The sequence below is a fragment of the Euprymna scolopes genome, chromosome 3, assembly GCF_053919585.1.
Source record: "Euprymna scolopes isolate OS-2025 chromosome 3, ASM5391958v1, whole genome shotgun sequence".
Lineage (NCBI taxonomy): Eukaryota > Metazoa > Mollusca > Cephalopoda > Sepiida > Sepiolidae > Euprymna > Euprymna scolopes.
Window position 1 is genome coordinate 72,278,539 of NC_136484.1, and position 20,788 is coordinate 72,299,326.

At 30.1% G+C, this 20,788-nt stretch overlaps 1 protein-coding gene across 1 annotated transcript in view; it reads left to right on the top strand.

Annotated features, from left to right (window-relative positions):
* Positions 1–20,557, top strand: part of LOC145261143 (protein FAM135A-like) — a 567,493-nt gene extending 546,936 nt beyond the window's left edge. The window contains exons 27-28 of the mRNA XM_080119438.1: positions 1,386–1,505; positions 7,762–20,557. Of these exons, the coding sequence (XP_079975564.1) occupies positions 1,386–1,505; positions 7,762–7,967 (326 nt within the window). The 3' untranslated portion in view covers positions 7,968–20,557. The remainder of the gene's footprint in view (positions 1–1,385; positions 1,506–7,761) is intronic.
* The last annotated feature ends 231 nt before the right edge of the window (positions 20,558–20,788 follow it).

Genomic DNA, 20,788 nt, shown 5'->3' on the forward strand with positions numbered 1-20,788 from the left:
GCAGTATTTCTGCAGTTAACAATTGATGTAGGTAGTTTGTTCCATCTTTCTACAATTCTGAGTGTGAATGCGAGTCATGTGGGTTGTGCTGTTCTTTGATTTTGTAAGCATTCCTACATATGTTAGACACCTGTAGATCAAAAATGTCTTCAGGGTGGTTGTTGTTGTTAATAAATTTGTCAGTGTTTATTAAGTCAGTTGTTAGATGTTTGTGCTTTAATGAATGTAAATCTAAGAAACAAAGCGTTCAAAGTATAGTAAATGTCTATGGAAGGCATTTAATTTGTTACGTGTCTCTTGAATGGTTTCCAGGTGGTCAGTGTTCTGAGTAAAATAAGAGTTCCAAACTAATGATGTAAATTTTAATTATATCCACACCATAACTTTATACAATTCTAAATAGATAACTGGAGAGTGGCTATCAAAATTTTGGATGAGTGATGCCAAGATATCCTTGATCACTTTGACAATTTGATTGAGATCTAAATGCAGGTTGTTAGCTAAGATCAATGTGTAACATCTGTTCTTTCTATGACTATGAACTTCATTGTTATTGACATTTAATTTGATTTATTTCAATCTATAAGTTTGTGTGATTTGTATTGATGTTATGTTGTTCAAATCTGTAATCTCTTATTTGTACCATCCAATACAGGAAACCTATGTCTGAAATAAGTAAAAAAAACATGCTGGAAGGCAGTTATTTTCTTGTAAATGATTTTCTGATTTTTTTCTTCAGAATTTTTAGAATCTTTAAATGTTCTGCTTGTTATACTTCCAAATTACAATCAGTTACTCATGAAAATGAAAAAAAAAATATAATAAATTTATGATTAGCTACTTTTTGTATCATAAAATACTACAACAAATAAGAGACATTTTCTTTTCTTGCTGACTAAAAGAGAGAAACAAGCAAAGTGTATGGTTAGACAACTTGATTGATACTTATTTTGTATCCCCCCCTCTCCCTGTCTCATTATGCCCCAATCCCTAGAGAAAGATTACCTAAAAGAAAGAGCAACTATGTAAAAAGAATTTGAAAGAATATGAAATGATTAAAATGATTGGTATGGGGTATGCTGATCTATTCATTTCAAGAACAAATGGACTTATCCAGAGACAATAAATACAGTTACATCTAAATGTTATGGGAGCGATCCTATAGCAGTTACTGCCCCAGAATCATAACATGTAACATACTTTTGCTAATGCATTTTTTCGTAATTATACTACCATGTTTATCTTGACAACAATTATTTAAAATTATAAAAATATTAGCCACTTTACAGTCTGTTACACCATACAAAAATTTTTATTTTGTTTGAAGATGCTGAATAGCAATTTGTTTTCTTGTTGTACAGTGTATTTATGTTTCTCTTTTTCAGAGCCTTTAGAGTCTTTCAAGAATGTTCTACTTGTTGGTTCTTCTCAGGATCGTTATGTTCCGTTTCATTCATCGAGAATCGAAATTTGTAAAGCTGCTCAAAGAGACACATCAATTCTTGGTAAGATTACAATTCTTTATTGAATTAATAAACATGGTTGTGGGAACCACCCTATGTAAAGTGAACTGACCAGAGGTTTATATTGTCAATTTTGGAGACCAGGCATGTTTCTTTATCGTTTTAGAGACTTGTATAGCTGACTTTATGTTAGACACTAGAAAATTAATGTTACATTGTCAGTAAATTAGTATTATGTTCTATACAGGATGACTTCCCCCCCCTGCAAAAAATAAAAATAGTGCTACCTAAATGCATCATACATTTTGCTTCATTATTTTTATTTATTTTTAATTTCACATCAAAATGCAGAAAGAGCATAACAAATAGTCAAAGATTTTATTTATTATTGATTCCTCTTTTCAAAGATCTTGGTATTAATCATAAATTGATCTAATATACTAAACACATGTATCAGTAGACATCTGAGGTGATAATGTAAGTCAGCATTAAACAGTTCAGATTTCAAAATGATTACAAAAATGTCCAGACATTCTGATTTACTTTTAATATCATATTTTTTTTTTTTTAATTTTTTATCATCTTTAATGTAAAATTCTAAAATATACTCTGTCTTAAATATATTCTCTGCTGAACATCTTCCAATTTGATGTTGTTTTATTTGAATTTTTACTGATATCTTACATATTTCAGCGTAAAATTTTATAAATCCTACTTAACAACAAAACTGAAACACTTACCATGTTTTTATTCCCAGTTATTTCAAGTTAAAAAATATCAAATCTTTTGATATTCTTTATTTATTTTTCTTAACAACAACAAAATATCATGGAAATAACAATGACTACAACAGTAAAAACACATACCCAGACAATGCCCGGCTGTATGTGTGTATGCTGTTCAGATATTGAAATATGTCAATATTGTATTAATAAAAATAAATAAATTTAATGGTTAAAAGTTCGAGACGCGAAGGAATTAAAACAACCAGGTGAGCCGTTACCATGACAATAACAGTGACGAGAACAAAAAAAGAAAAAAAAAACAAAAAAAAAACACTGATAGCGTTTTTTTCGGAGAAAGTTAACCGTTAAGAATTTGAAACACAAGTTAGTTGCAAAAAAGATTTCAAGAACGATTGACATCTGTGCGACTCCGCTGATAAAAAAAGGACAACACCACGAGGAATATGAAAAGGAAAAACATTTGTTGTCAACCAGTGTAAAACTAAAGGTTGGTTTATCTTTTACTCTTCTCATTTGTCAGTCATAAAGATATATATATATCGAACCAAGGTTAGAGAAACGAAATGTCAAAAACTCAGAAGTCTCGCTAGAGTTTGAGGAAAAAAAAAAAAAATATCGCCCCCCCCCCCAAAAAAAAGAACAATAATAAAAAAAGAAAAAAAGAAATATAAACTAAGAAATAATACACAAGAGAATATTGGTGTAAGATAACCCTGTAAGTTATTTCTGTTATAAATTTGTATTCCAAATGACATAAAGGAGAGCAACTCTATAGTTTATTTTCGGTTGTAAATTCGTCTTGTTCTTTTCGTTATTGGAAGCTCAAAAAAAGAAAAAGGAAAAAGAAGAAAGACTTATGAACTTATATATATTGAATTGATTATCTTTTCATGTTAAGAATACTGAAACTTCTCTGACCTACCATTTCTTACAGCGATAGACAGCCGATTGCTAAATAAATCTATCTATTCATCTGATATCTTTTTTATATAACACACAAGCCGTGTTTAAGTCGAGAAGGGCAGATAATTGTTACCTCAATTTAAAATGCTCTTTTTGATAGTGGAAGTCAATTAAATACAGACTGGCACATAGCATCCTCGCATCCTTCCACGCGAACTGAGGAAATTATATATTTAAAAAAAAAATTAATTTATCATAATCGGATAATAAAGCTAACCTCAGAAAGGGTACATCACAATGCATATATTACAATAAAGTGAACAAAGAATATATCTTTAACAAAGCAAACTTATGAAGATAAAACTATAAACATTTCTCTCAATATACAAAATTTGTACTTATAAGTATAAACCATATGTATCAATCCTTATACAGGTAAGTATACATAAACATAATTAAGTTTACAATTGTTTATAGTACTCAAAAAACTTCAACCAGAACTAGCGCCCATACTTACAAAACTGTTTGAACGTTGTCTTAAGGAGAATTACTTCCCATCACCCTGGAAAATCTCATCAGTATGCCTTGTATTTAAGAATTCAGATGATCGCTCATCCCCGTCTCAGTACGGGCCAATAAGTCTCCTGTGCATCATGAGTAAGTTGCTGGAATCTGTGTTAAATAGAGAAGTAATCAACCATCTCAGCAAAAATAACCTTCTTAGTGACACACAATATGGTTTCCGTTCTGCTAGATCTACAGCAGATGTGCTTACAGTTATATCTCATAGGATTAGCGAATCTCTCGACGGAGGCAACCTTTCTAGGGCAATTGCTCTTGACATATCTAAGGCCTTTGATAGGGTATGGCATGAAGGTTTACTTCACAAGATCTCTAGCTATGGTATAGCTGGAAATGTCTTCTCAATTATTAAATCATTTCTTTCTGTCAGGTTCATAAGAGTAGTAGTTGATGGGCAAAAATCAGAAGCTCACATTATTAATGCTGGAGTCCCTCAGGGGTCCATCCTGGGCTCAACTCTTCCTGATCTACATTAATGATCTTCCAAATCACATCCTTACATCATTTGTAGACATTTATGCTGATGACACTACCATCTATGGTAGCACATCTAAGTCAGTAAACGACCAAGTTCTCTCCGATTCTCTCTCCTCTGATCTTGAGCACGTTGTACAATGGGGAAAGGAGTGGCTGGTTACTTTTAATGCATCTAAAACCACGCTTCTCTCTTTACATCATCAACGTTCTGATCCCCATCTGGCATCAGTTGAAATGAATGGCTCTCGTCTTGAGGAGGCCTCAAGTTTTGACAAGCTTCTGGGCTTGACCTTTACTCCTGATCTTAAATGGAACAGGTACATCAAATCTGTTGCCAAGGGCACTGGAAAAATGGTCGGATCCTTCTATCGATCCAGTAGATATCTCACTGCTGATGCAATTCTCTATCTATATAAGAGCCAGGTACGTCCAAGGATGGAGTACTGTTGCCATATCTGGGCAGGAGCTGCTAGAAAGGACTTGTCCTGCCTTGATAGAGTTCAAAATATACTTCATAGTCTCATAAGAGATGTCCTTTTCTCTTCCCTGCAACCTCTATCTCACAGAAGAGATATTGCGAGTTTGTCTCTGCTTTATCGTTATTTTCATGGAAAGTGCGACTGAGCTTCAGTCTATGGTCCCCCCTCGCCAAACTTTCACAAGAAACACTCGTCTAGCTGAAAACACTCAATAATTCCCCCCACTCGTTATCTGTGCCTAAACCTAAACGTAGATTCCATGAACAAAGCGTCTTTCTTAGAACTGCACACCTGTGGAATTGTCTTCTGTTTTCCTGCTTTCCAGCTGACTACAATATGGTTGTCTTCAAGTCTAACATAAACAAGTTCTTGATGAGCCGTCCCACTTGTTTATAAATTTACCGAGTTTCCATTACTAACGATTACTATATTGTCCAATTTCTACTGTACACTCTTTAACCCTTATCCTCGAGTGACCTCTTGGCCTTGATAATTGGTGATGCCTATGTAAAAAGAAAAAAAAATATATATATATGGCTATCTGAATTATTATTCCTCAGTATTAGTAAATTTGCCAGTGTCCACACTGCGATAAGTTGTGAACATGCGCTAAATAAACTATGAAAAAGCAAATCCATTTTGTACTAATTCTGTCAATGCAAACATTAACATATTGTTATGTTAATATATTATTATGTCACTATCACCATTTGACAAAAAAGGTTATCTCTTTCAGCATCTTGTGTTGATATCTTTGTATAGTTGACAATGTAATGTTATATAATAAAAAGTATACCATGTATATTGTATATAAACACAGATACATACACACATACTAATAAAAGATGTTTAACTAACTCTTAATCACTAATTCTTTTTAACTAATTATAAGAAATATATATTATATTTTCCCTTTTCTGTATGTTAACTAAAACATTTTATCAACTTTTACAATATTTATTATTTCCAGTATTTTTTATACATACTGCGTGCATCTTCAATGTTTATTATCAGGTTGATAAGAACGTTCTTGCAGTTTTTAACTTTTAAATTCAGATGAACATATCTTGGTTCAAACAAAAATTTATTGATCGAAATAAGCACCATCAGAATCAACACACTTTTGCTAATGCGAAACAATTGTATTTATGTTAATAACATAACAATTTTGCGTTCTGGTGGCGATGAAGTCGCTCAAAGTGTTTTTGATATTGCTTAGGTTTTTGAAGCATTTCTTACACAGAAAGTTATCAAGATGCTTGAAAAAGTGGTAGTCGGTAAGTGAGAGGTCTAGAGAGTATAGCAGATGAGGCAGTTTCGTATCCCAATATATTCAATTTCTGCAGGGTCGGTTGAACAACATACGGTTGGGCATGCTGGGTGTTGAAGTTTCTGATGCATTTCGTCCATTTGTTGACAGTACTTTGCCATACTGGTTTGGCCTGCATTCTAAAAACTATAATCCATGAGACCAGTCGCAGACTGCTAAACAGTCAGCATGACCTTCTTTTGGTGCTACTCTGGTTCGGAAAGTGTTGTGGAATTCGTCAGTGTCTAACCGCTGAGCTGAGCATCACCAGTGGTCGTAAAGAATCCACTTTTCATCGCAAGTCACAACCCAGTCGAGAAACGGGTTGTTCTTGTGTAAAAGAAGGGAAGATGACACTTTATAATAGCGTGTTTTTTGGTTGTTATTCAATTTGTGAGTTACCCATTTATAAAGTTTTTTTTCTTTCCAATCTCTCTGAAGTGGTTGGAAATTATTGTATATGCTATGTTTAATTCAGAAGCAAATTCTCAAACAGTTGCGCGTGGATTGTCTTCGACTAAGGCTCTTAATTGATCGTTGTCAACATCCGATGGTCGACCACTACACTCATCATCTTCAAGACTCTTGTCACTGCCATGAAATTTCTTAAACCACCATTGTACTGTGTGTTCATTAGCTGTTCCTGGGCCAAATGCTTCATTGATATCGCAAGTTGTTTCAGCAGCTTTTCGGCCTAGCTTGAATTGAAGTAAAAGAATTGTGCAAAATTACTTTTTTTCCATCTTGTATTCAACGTTCTGAAAAGAAGACCTAATTGTTTTAAAACGATTGTTATTTAAATGATTAGATAGAGCGAAAAACGCTCTTTAAAATGATATATAAAGCAAAGGTATTATAAGGAAAACTTATTTGAAAATACATCATTTGAAATCAAAATTTAAATTTCTGCAAGAACTTTCTTCTCAACTTAATATTAATCTTCCGTTGTTTTTGAATGAGATTCTGTTTACATGATCAGGTGTATCATATCTGCCTTGTTTGAAGCAATTATGCCAAGTATTTAGAAGATTTTTTCTACTTTACCTAAATTGCATTTATACTGGTTAATATTATTTTGTTTAGTAGTTAATTCAACTATTAATTCAAACTGTATCGGTCCAATGCATGTATCATACCCCCCACCCCCTATTTGTTAATATAGAGGATATTGGGAAAGAAAGGGATTTAGGGGTTCAATTTCATTTCTGCATTTTCATAGTTTATTTCATGCATGTCTTTTAAAGTGTTTGATTCTATTTTAATATTTAAGTTTTTTATTTTTTTAACTTTAAATCTAATTATCTCCAGTATGGGAAACACTGAATTTAATGGCCTACAGGCTTTAGCTTTTCTAAATATGTTCCATTCGACTTGAGGTGTTTTTTATTTTTGCTTATTAATTTCCAGTAATGCATAAATACTGAATAACAACAATATATAAAACCATTTTTAAAAGTTGATCATTTAGGGAGCTCTGAAATTGGACCAAATTAAGATGTCAGACCTTTGTACATATAAAGACTCAAAATCTTTTTGGATAGAGCTTTCTAATGTTAAATAATTTCAGCGTGTAGTTAAGTCAAATAAATTTATTACACAACTTCAGATACAACCAAAAAATTCCTTGTAAAGTTATTCTTTTCTCATTATATCTGAATTAATCTGGATTATTTTTTTCAGCATTCTACTATTTTTTAACTTAGTACTTTTGAACAATTAATTATTAGAAACAAAATCTAATTAGGTTTTAAATTTAGATTATTATTTTTTTAACATTTTTTTTCTTTTAAAAAAAAAAACAGGTGCTGTTTATATCGAAATGGTGATGAACATTCTGAAGCCGATTGTGAGCAGTAGCACCACCAAGTTGATCCGCTATGATGTGTTCCATGCATTACCTAACACAGCAAATACAATCATTGGGAGAGCGGCTCACATTGCCGTTCTCGATTCGGAACTCTTTATTGAGAAATTTCTTCTTGTTGTTGGCCTGAAATTTTTCAAATGATGTCCTGGGAACTTTTAAAAAACAAAAAACAAAAAAATAACAACCTAACGCACTACTTTCTTATTTTTTACCATAATTTCTCTTGTAACACCAGCATTGACATTTTTATCTCAAGGTAACTCATGACCCTCAGAGATGCGTTTATTCAACGTAGTTTATAAAAATCATTCTTTTCTGTCTTCCGAAAAGAACGCCAACAATCCATCTTCTGTTAAATGCCAAACCAAAGGGAGGTAATTCATCCTTTCTTGAAACTGAAGCTCATCATTCATTATCTTTGTAAACAATCAAAAAACAAAAACATACACAAAAGCTAAAAAAAAAAAAAAAAAAAATAACCAACTGCTACTGGTTCCTCTCTCTACCTATTTTTTTTTCCTGGCTTTATTTTGACCTTTCGGTTCTTGTTTACTTTAGTGATGTTTTAAACTAACGCATTTTAGGTGAAAATATTACAAAATTACATGTTATGACAAAAATTAGTATAAATTCCAAAATTTGTGCAAAAATGATCAGGTAGAAGATGTGCTAGATGTATTTTTAACAAAAAATTCAACCATAATCGCATTCGGAAATGTGTTGATTTAAAAATGGCAAACCTTTAATTTAAGTTCAAGGGTTATTGCCCTTGTTTGTCATACTGAATTGGTCACACAATTGTTCCACATTAAAACATATGATAAAACTCCATAATTCGATAAATTCTATTTTTACTTGTAATTATTTTTCTACTAGGTCATTTTTCATAATTTTTGCAATTTATATTAATTCTGGCATCAACATAATGTTTTCACCTGAAATGAGTTGGTTTAAAAGCTCACCAATGTAAACAAGCATCAATTCTTCTCTCATAAACACATGTTGCGATGACATCATGGCCATAAATTCTCCATTTACAGATATTGAACTATTTAATGTCTGTTTTGTTGTTGTTATTGACATTATTGTTGTTAAAGAATTTTTGATTTCATTATTTTTTTTAAACCTCCCACCCCATCTCTGCTGACTGGATGACAATGGTTTATTGACAGTATTTCCAAAACAGCAGAAAAACGCTCAGCAAATTTTTCTTCCACGCAATTGGAATTTTTACTTTTGCTGACATTAAAATTGTTTTTGTTTTTTTTTAAATTGGGAATGGCGATGCAAAAGTTTTTCTTCCAAATATATACCGTCTTTTTGACACCGAAAGGAGATTTTGTTGTTTTTATTTTTTGTTTTATTTTTATTGTTTCTTTTCATTAACTTTGATATTTATTTTATATCTGTATCAATTTTATTTCTCCATGTAATTTTTCTTTACCAATCTCTCTTTTTCATCCTCATTATACATCAAACTCCCACATAAAACTTGTTTTTCTTTTTTCCTTTCTCTTGTATCACCTCTCTTTTGTATGCCCCTTTTTCATTTTTGTATCACCCTTTTTCTCTCTATTGTATCAATATATCTCTTTTTCCCTTTCTTTTGTAACATTCTCTCTTTCTTTCCTTTCTTCTCTCCCATATTCTTTTCTCTCTCTCTCTTTCATCAATCTTTTCTCTCCTTTTATTTTTATACTTAGGTTTTCTCCTTTTTTCTTATTTCCATTTTCTCTCATATATACTGAAACAACAAATCTCTATTTATCATGTAGATTAATATTTTTCTGAAAGTCTTATAGTCTTGCAAGAACTTTTTTCATGCATACATTCATGCGTGAGTGGGCATGTGAGGCAGAGAAAAAGATACATTATTTAAAAATCAAGATCTCTATAAGTTTCTCCAACTGGTGTATTTTTTTGTGTGTATAGATTATGTTTTATAACAATTAACTGTTAGTACCCAATTGTTTTTTTTTTTAATCTATCACTAAGAATCTTTTGTAAACACAATATCATTTAATACAAAAATTACTTTCAAAGATTTACTCTATAGGGAAAAACATTTATTGGTGCAACTACATTATAATAGAGGAATTTGGAAAATGAAAAAATTGATTTAAAGAAACAACTAAAAGCAATGATATCTATTTAAATATTGCTGCATTTAAAAAAAAAAAAAAACGATTATCTTACCTTTATTGTAAAAAAAATCTTGCCATAATTCTTTGGGGACATGTGACATAACAAGGGATACTTTAGCTAAAAACAAGTCAAATAAGTCATATTTATTATTAATGCACAATTTATTAAAAAAATTGGCAATAGTTACATGCTATTTACCTCCCCTTGGAACTCTCTGGTGTGTTTTTTTTTTTTTTGTTTTTTTTTTTTAGCCAAACATTTTATTTTCGCTAATTTTCGTCAAAAAATGTTTTCTTTAATAATTTTTTCTAGCTTATCGTTTTTCGTAATTTTTGGATATGTTCATTACTGTAACATGGCAATTAAGTCTACTTGATTAGTTTGCCTTGAAATTTAATATTAAAAATTTCCATATTATAGTGTAGTTGCACCTATTTATTTATACTATATATAAAAATATGGGTTAGTTATAAGGACTATTTACTAACATTTTTTTATTGAATAATAACTGAAACTAATTATATCTTTGCACTCTAGATTTTCAGAGTAAACTGAAAAATTAGTGTTGCCAACATACATCAGATAATAAGTGTAATATTTACACTCCAGCCTTTATACAAAATATTTTGGCAAAATACAGATGTTGCTGAAATATGGTTGATTATCCTGCTGATCCAAACCAGGATTATATGTAATAATGGGTTAAGTGGTCTTCTTCAGCTTTATTAGGAGATTCAGATTTTTAGCTTTTCTAAAAAGAAAAAATGTTGGTCTGCATGTGACAATTTAGTTTTTAACTCCACCTAACTAAACTAGATTTACAATGCTATTAATTTTCTCCTATACATTTAAAATACTCCTTGATATCTATCATGTTTAGCAAATTTCAATATTCCTAACACTTCTCGTTCAATAACTAATATTCAATAATATTTATAACTTTTCCCCAACCTATGATTTTTTTGCTTATAAATACTTGTTCCTTGGTAGAAAACATTAAAACAAAAATAAATAAAAAGGAAAATACATTTCCAACAATGGTTTTTGATTTGATTAAAACTAAAAAATTTCAGTTATATTAACAATACTAAAAATGTTACAAATCTTTTTTAAAAAATTGATATTTTTTTTTACAAGTTTTTGATTTAACTCATTACAATGTAAAAACTGATACCAGGTCTCATTCCAGATATTTTATTTTTACTATTGATGTAATTGCCTCTAAAATTAGTTTTATTATCTGAAAAGGAAAGCCTTTCATGTGTTAAATGGTTCTTTAAAATTTAGACAGGGGCTAAACGAAGATAAACAAAACTTGGTTCAAATTATTTGTATTCTATTCTCTGTAATCCTGTTTGATTTTATTGATTTGATGATATTGAATTTAGCAAATTCATCAGTTTCCTATCAGTTTATGATGATAGTTGTCTTAACTTGAACAGTTAAGGTTTTACATTTAACAAAAAAAAAGAAATTCATTGAAATGTACACGTTTTTGGAGGGATTGAATTTAACTACTTCAACAATTTCATATAAATTTACAACAATGATTATTTTTACTTGATATTTCACACATAGTTTGTATGACAAAAAGGTAATGAAAGCGTAGTAATCTTTTCAAACCTCTGATTTCTATCATAAGTGAAGAGTTAATATTTTTCATGAAGAATTAAAAGCTGTTAAAAATGAAGCCAAACAGTTGTATATTCTCTATTGCTCCAATGAGAGGGTAGGATTAGAGTAAATCATTGATGTTTTTTGTCCGCAAAATGGAGGTGGATTTATGTTGTCTTTAGCCTATTTTCTTTGTATGTTTTTGAAACATGTTGTCATACCAAAGTTTCCCAATTTTTTACTCCCGTCTTTGCATTATCATTGAACTCCTTTACTAGTTGAGTAGTAGTGGGTCAACAAGGCAAAGGTTTTCCTCTCCACATTTACAGATGGTTGGGCCAGTTTTGTAGCCTCTTTTCGATATAGCTCCATTCCCAATCTCTGGTGATTGAGTGTATTTCAATGGACCCAGGTTTCTTTTGAGGTAGAAGGGACTACAGAAGAGGGAATTTCCATGCTTTAAAAGTATTCTCTAACCCTTTGGTCCACAGTTGCAGTTTGGTTTTTTCTTGAGATGTTCACTCATATAGCTATTAGTTCACACCCATGAAGGCGATAACATTCATCATTATAATGATCTCTACTTGGTTGGAAACTCTGTTTTGTGACCTCTACTCAACAGGCAACTTCCTATCTCACATCTGCAGAGATAATGCCAGCAGGGAGATTCAGGTTGATAGGCTTCAGGGATCAAGTGGCAGATGTTGTTCAACTCAGGATCTAATTTACTAACATGAGTTGATATCTCCTATTTTTATTTTATTGCCATTCTATGACATGTGTACTCTGTAGAGAAACAGTAGAGAGTCAATAGCACAGCCTATAATGTGCAAATGAACTAATATTAAAGTTAACATTATGGCACATTTGTCCTTTTAGGAAGGGGAATAAAAAAATGAGAGAGAGGTTATTCACCTCCTGAATAAAACAGATTCTAAAATCAACAATGTTAAGATACAATCAAATCTATTGTACTCAAATCATGCATCAATACTGTTAGAAAAGGTATGAATGCACAATTTCCTCCCCATCCACAAGAAAAATAGTAACCTTGTTTTCAATTAATGGGATACAATAAAATCATTTTCAATAGATATTGCGCTTCAACATTAAATGACCCAAAGGGGATTGATTTGTTTCAAACAAAGCAAACAAATACCAAGAACTTCCCATTTGTTGAAGACAATAGAAAAGTACTGCTTCTCTGCCAACTACAACATAGCTGTCTTCAAGTCTAATGTCAACAATTACTTGTCAAGCCATGCTCTTAAGTAATCAAATCCTTTCAATGATTGTTTTACCTTTTATAGTATTGTTCCACATCCAATTAACAATCTTATTAAGCTTTTACCATCTAGTGGTCTTGGACCTTGATAAATTGTCATTCTACTTTTTTGGTTGATGTTTAATACATAAATCCTCTTGATGACCTTTTATAACTAGATCTTAAAACGGAGGGTGTGATTTGTTAACTATTCTATGCCTTCACCCAAAAAAGTTTATAAATAGAATGACATTGTTTCTGCTTGGGATGATTTTGTTTAACCTTAAAATACTCGGGGCACAATTTTTCAAGAACATAAATAGATTTGAAATTATTTTAGTAAGTTTAAATTCAATCTCGCTTTTCATTCTCTTAAATAACATTTCTTATGGTTTTGATTTTCAACAAACAAATCATGTCTTCTTGTTTTGTATAAATATTAACATTTACTCTGTAATTTAAAAAAAAATATATTTAAAAGAAAAACAAAAATCTTTAATCTATATAAAAAAGATTAAATATAAATTAGTTCAACTTATATATCTCAACCTTTGCACAAAAATTATTAAACAAAAATATTTTGTTTGCTAGCAGATATGTGTGGCTTGCTGATTGCTTTTTGATATAAAAATAAAACTATTTGTTTTTATTAAGAAAAAATTATTTTTAAAATCATTGATTAATTTTTTTTTAATTTCTGATTTTCCATCTGAGCTATATTTTCTATTTTTAACTTTTATATCTGAAAACTTGAAAATTGGGGAGGGTAAAAGAATAAGTTATCACTTGATGTTGAAATCATTTTGTCTTCATTTCTGACAACCTTTTATGTTATTGTTAGTTGCAAAAGTGATAATTGGAATTCTTAAAAATTGAACAAATTTTAAAAAGTTTTTTAAAATAGAAAAAACAATTTGAACGCTCATCTCAAATCTTACTAGTGTAAATCGTTTTTTTTTTAAATTTAAATTTTTCTTCAATTTAGTTTCATAATGATTATTATACAAAGAATTTATTGGGATTTTCAGATGAAATGTTCTTAAAGAATCTGAACTTACTAAAAGCCATACCAATCATTGTTCAAGAAATGAAAAAAAAAAGCAACTTTTTTATATGTAAAAATGGTTTTATGATATTTTATATTGTATTATTTGGATTCTTTAGACTACTGTTCTCATCTTGAGCAACAGTAGTTTGAAGAATCTAACTGATGCAAATAATCTTCATCTAAAAAAAAAGCAAAATTTATTTTTTTATTTGAGTATAGTATTTGATCTCTCCTGTATTTTATATATCGACTAATTTTGTATTTTTTTTTTTTTTTTTTTTTGTGCTGCTGCTGTCTTCTTTTTTTTTCAGACTGATTTGCATGAATCCTTGAATAGAATTAATAGATGGTTGTACGTTTTAGATACTTTAATTGTTATCAACTGAAAATACGAAAAACAAATTCATGTTAAAAATTTTTTCTTCAATTTAGTTTCATAATGTTCGATTTCAGAAAAAAAGGTCCTAAATGACAACTAAGTCAGTGAAGGAGAATTCCTTCTGGATTGAGGTAACCTTTTGTCTTAATGAAGAAGTACCCCTTTTTTGTACACATCAAAAATCGACCTTGTGTCTATTTTTAGTATAGTATTGAGGCAAGTAAACAGGGGCAAGTAGAGGAATAATGATGCTATTTGACCCAATGTTTTGAAAGAATTTCTTGACACTTCTTAAAAAGAATATCTTTTCTGGATAAAAATGAAACTTCCAATTCTTATATATTTGTCACAAATACCTGAAAAAGTTTTGGAGATCTTCATAACGTTAAATGTCCTTATATTATTTTTATATGTTAGTATCTCATTTTGCATTTACTGATCCGTATTTTCAATGATGTTGCTTCGGCATATCCCGGCAGCTTACGTAAACGATTTAAAAATGCTATAAAAAGAAAAACAGAGTGGTTCAAGGATCCGCCCAACATCGCATTTCCTCCTGTTGAATAGGAATTCAAGTGTAACATATTATGCAAGTTTGCTAGATTCATGGTGAGATTTTAATGATTAAAATTTTTTGTGCAAATAAAATTTATATTTTCTTATCTATTAACTGTCATCTGCTGAGATTTTCATTGGCTAAAAACAGAATGCGTTTGTAATGTTGTAGGGTAAATCGATTTTTTATTGGCCGAGTGTTTTCACCATATTCCGGTGGTCTGCACAAGATGTCGGGAACATTCACAGAAAAACTGGTTAGTAAATGTAAAAATTACCTTATTTTTATAGATCAGAAAAACTGTCACTATTATTAGGATAACTCAATTCTCATGAGACTTGAAACAATATATCCAGCAGAGCTTTCAACTTCTTGAAACATTTCATGGATTTGGGAACCAGGTAAGTGTTGTCTAACTTGTATTCTTGTAATTGCATTAAATGACTTTTAGAATATTAACATTTAAAAAGTTACAATCTATTCTTTACAAATATTTTCAATTCTCACTAATTTCTTTGCATAGTTTTTCCCCAATCTACAGTGTTTCCTTTTGAGAACTTGGATTTTGCCTATATTAAAAACTGCCCTCGTGGGGAGGTGGCAAGTAAATGTCGACTAAATAAAGTCAAAAGTTTGAGAAATAAAAGTAAAGTTATTTCCGACATTTATGTTTCGTTCACAGCCTGACGATTAAGTTGATCAGAATTTTAGAAAACCTTTTCATCTATTCGACGCAAAATTTATTTTTTTCCTTCAAAAATATTTTCTTAAAGCGGTTGTTCCATCCAAATAAAAATTTTAGCAGCTGCGTAAATTTCACCCCCTTATTTTTTCCTTTACATTCCATGAGTGATGTTTTTTATAAAGGAGGAAAAATTGCTCTTTTCCAATTCAGAATCTATCAAACACTTGTAATTTGGCTTTTGACCTTAAAGTAGTTTTTTTCTTTTAACTAATTACATCATTGTCTGGATTGATTTATATTAAAAAAAAAAATAAATAAATACTTTTATCTACAAAACAAAAACTGTACAATAAAACAAATGCACATATATACATGTCCATGCAAAATATTTTTAATCATTTTTTTTACTGATTAACAAAAACAAAAGGCATTTATGCTTGTGTATTGTTGTGCTAAATGCTCTCAAGCCATGAACATGTTATTTTTTTACAAAATTATTTGCCATTTAATTCAGTATTTGATATCTGTTAGAAGTTTTTTTTTTACCCTTCAATCAGGAATTGGTATAGAGTGCTCCCCCCCCTCCCTGTCATGTTCCCCATTCAAATATACCTGACTTATCCACTAAGTTTCAGAAATTATTTATCGCAGCTTACGCTTTCTCATTCTATTCATTTCTTGTAGGACTTACATTTCAGTAATAAATTACGAACACTTAATGATAGCTACTTACTGTCCAATCACTTCTGAAGATATTTGAAAACTGACAAATATCGCATAAGCCTTAGATATTTGAAAACTGACAAATATCGCATAAACCTTACTTTTTCATATGTAAAACGTTTTAAAAATGTCTATAAAGAATTAAGTTGTGTTGTTTATCAATCTTTCTAGTAGTCTACTTCTTTTTCTCAATTCTCCAATAAAAATAAAGAATCAGTTTTTATTTTATTGCCATTCTATGGCATGTGGGGACACTTTGACAATCGTTTCATCAGTAGTGGATGTGATTCTGAATAAACTCCATACTCATAAAACCCAGACTTTTATCCGTGGTTATCACAGCCCAAATCTCGTAAAGTCATTTCTCTCTATTGCTCTAAACACTTTCACACCTGAAGCTATTCTCTGTATCTACAAATCTAGTATTAGACCATGTATGGAGTACTTGTTATTATATTTAGGCTGGTCAATCTCTGTCCCATTTGAGGGTTCTTGATAAATTACAGAACTGTGTCTGTACTTTGATTGGCCCCCACCCTTTCTTCTCTACAACCTTTCTCTCAGATGTGATGTTGCTAGTCTCATCTCAAGACAGTTCCCATATATCATTGAATTGTAATAAAATAAAAACTGTTGGACGTTTGTGGCTGAAACTCAGTGGACAAGTCAGCCATAGATTGAAGTTTGTGTTGGATTGTGAATTTTTTTTAACAATTCCATGAATGACATTGTGGGAGAGGGGAGGGGTCTTTTTGTAGAACTGCTTTTTTATTCTTGGTTAGAATTGCCATAAAAATAAGTATAAATAAATTTTCTGAAATTGCGTTGAATTCAGTTGTTTTAAAGTTCACGTGAACATTTACTGTATGATTTGAAGTAATCTTTTTAAACTGGTAAATACTGTAAGTTACGGTAGCTGAAAAGACATCCAAGGTGTGGATGCTAGTCGGATTGTAAATTACGATTCCTTTTGACAATTTGTTGACATTTAATGATGTGCCATTGGACCTTGTTTCAGTTTGTGCATCATTCATAAACAATGTTTTCGGCCATTTTTGAATACTAGCATTGCACAGCAGCATGAACAAAAGTTAAAGTAGGTGTAACATTTCTTTTTTTTTAAACTTCTCTCTGTCCAGACTTTGTTTTTGGTGACCCCTAAAATAAATGAATAGTCCTCCATCCCCTAAAAAAAGAAAAGAAAAAGAACAAAAAAAAAAAAATATATCCACATTCAGCTAAAAGCAATGTTGAATATAATATATCGGTTCTTTGTGTGTTATATGCAGTTTCTGACTTTTTAGCTGGACACACAAACATATAACTGCCCTTTTATATAATAGATGATGTCTGTTGATGGTTTTCATTTAATTGTCTAAGAAGATTAAACAATAATACCCCATAAAACTCAATTTTTCATCGAAAGTATTCTGATAAAAATGATCAGTTTGTTTCTAGTGATTATTCAAATTAAATATGATTTATGAAAAAAAAAAAAACTTGAGTTTTTAATAATTGCATTAAAACTTACCCTGCAATAAAAAGGAAAAGAAAAAAATCCTTATCACCAATATTTTTAATTATTTGTGAAATTCTTGGTAAATTTATAGAATTAATAGCTCTTAAATTAGTTATTAAATCTATTGCACTATCATTAGTGCTCATTTCTAATCTCCTAAAGAAATCCTCCCAAGTAGTCCATCTTCCTTTATGAAGAAAATAATTTAGTTAAGTTGGCAGGAAAATGATATCATTTTTTTTTTTAGTTTGAAAAACAATAATGTCACGAAAATAACCTACAGTTGAAAGTTTTCTATTTATTGAAGAGAATTTAAAAATTTTGTTTTCAAAAAATGTTCAGTGAAAATTATTTCACTTTACTATTCCAGTAATTATAAGAGCAAGCAGACAAAAGTTTCAAAAACTATTTGGCAAATATACCCGGTGAACCAAGTACAAGAAATACAAATAATTGCACTTAAAGAGACAGTTAGAATCTTAAAAACATCTCTGTTGGAATGTATGCATCCTACTGGATTCACTATCGCAGCTAGAAAATAAGAAAATTAAAGTTAAAATCTATTTAATATCTAACAGCTTTAAAAATGACCAAAATGCATACACAATTTTATATTCTTACTGTAGTAATTATTTGAAGGCATATGAACATTTTTTTTTGTTTTAATTTTATAGAAATCAGTAATGAATGATAGTTTATTTTTAATCTCCATTTAGATAAAAAGGAAAAATTGACAATGTTTTTTTTTTTTTTTTTACAAAGATAATTTGTCTGTCTTAATTCTTTGTAAATCAAAAAATAATTTTACTTTTTCTGATTGTTCATATCAGTTAATAATTTGACCCACTTCTATAAAAAATTTTTTGAAATGTATTTTGTCAATAGCAGCATAAATATGCTTATGATGCATTTAATCAAATATGTTGACAAAAAAAATTGGCTATTTCAGGTATTGAAAATTTCTTTTTGTCTTGTTTTTATTTTGGGGATTTTAATTCAATCAAAATGTTTTGGAATATAAATTTATTGTACATTTATTTTGTGTTTCTGCTTAATGCAGAAAATTATATTTTTGTATATTAGAAAAAAAAATTTTTTGAAAGAACATTTATACCGTTTTCAGATATTTAAACGCCAAGAAAAAAATTAAAAAATGCAATAACAGAGACAGTGTTACGAATTAAGGTATTTATGCAGAAAACGGACCATGCTTTTTATTTTTAAGGATTTTCAAGTTAAATTCAATTCTTATGGTTCTTTAGTTTATTAAATTGTTAGATGAAAGTACAGAATAGTTACAAAACGTCTTCAAATGTTAAGAATAGGTTTCTAGATAATGTTTCAGCAGAGTCTGCATTTTTGCATAACTAATAAGGAAAAATGAGGAACTAGAAAAAAAAAGAAAAGTATTTGACTGAAATTATTTTTTCCTTCTCAACTTTAGTTGTTTAATCTATATAAATAAAATGAACTCATTTTTTCCCTTACCTACCATAACATTTTTAAAACTCCCCCCCCCTCCCGGAAACAAACACTCGGGCAACGCCGGGTACCCCCGCTAGTATCAAATAATATTCCATTCTTCCTATTTAATTGCCTTCTCATGTGGGAAAAATTATATACAAGGTTAAATTTTAATGCGGTGAAAATGCAGATCCAGAAAGGAGCACTCTGGATTTGGACAAAACTAAGAATTACCTCAGTCTAGAAAGATCTCATCTTTAGTCGTGTGTGTTTTGGATAGTTGCTTTCAATCATCCTTACTCAATTCTGAATGCTAGTTTTATCAAAGTGGACACTTTAATGTTGACTATTAGTTATTTTTTGTTGTTTTTATTTACTACAGGCTAAAAATATATAATTAAGACACTTAAAAAAATCATTATGGTGAAAGCTGGCTAATAAAATAAATTTCAATCTTTTGGATTTTGTCAGTTATGTAAAACAAATTCTGATATTTTATTATAAATTATTCTTAAATGAAGGAGCAGAATTTACTCTTGTTTCTATTTACTCCCGCTATCCTCATGAACACTAGGAAAAAATTTAAGATACATTTTTTTCCATATTCACTGTTTTGTTAGCTTTTATTTTACCTTCTCCATTTTTAACAAGCAGCTGACCTACATTTGACTGTGAAGAGAGGAAAAGGAAATAATGAGTCTGGTTTATGTGTCTAATAATATTAGGATTTTGTGCGTATCCTCAATCAGTTGGCTCGCCATACTTAGAGATTGGTTCTGAGTTCAAACCTCATCCACTGCATGATTTTTTACTTTGTTCCAAAATGAACTTATATATTTCAAATTGAAATATTAAACAGTTGCTTAGCTTTACTTTTCTTTTTTACTAATTAATGTAATTTACAAAAATTAGGACACTTGGTGACCCTACTAAAAATATATAATTAAGACAAAAAAAAAAATTATGGGGAAAGCTGACTAATAAAATAAATTTCAATTTTTTGGATATTTTTTTATAATGCTAACTAATCTAAGAATTGGGCATTAAATACAGATTAATTTCAACTACCATTGAATACACTTGGAAGAGGAAACCTTGTACTTTGGTTTACATATCAATTTTTTAATATTCTTTTGCATAACAAAAACTCGACATATTCACATGGACAATTGTAAATTTTTCTATAAAGCTTTGAAATGTTCTTTTGGAAGAGAGGTGATCTTGGTTCTGTTATAACAATGCGTTTCTTTGCAACATTAAAAAACATTGTACAGAAAAAAGAAAATGTATATAATTTGCTACTCTAATAAAGATATGAATTACACAACAAAATATTTCTGCATTTCTTTGTTTCATCATTTTTTTTATGATGAGGATTGATCATTTGGATTATTTAAACTTTTATCATCTTGGATGTTTTTGTCGATGTAACCTCTAACCATCTTCAACAATTTGTACAAAATTTATTTAATCCACGGTGTATATATCCGGTTGTCATTATACTATCTTCCTATGCATTACCCTCTTCTTTTAAGAATTTATATCTACTTCAAGCAAAGCATATT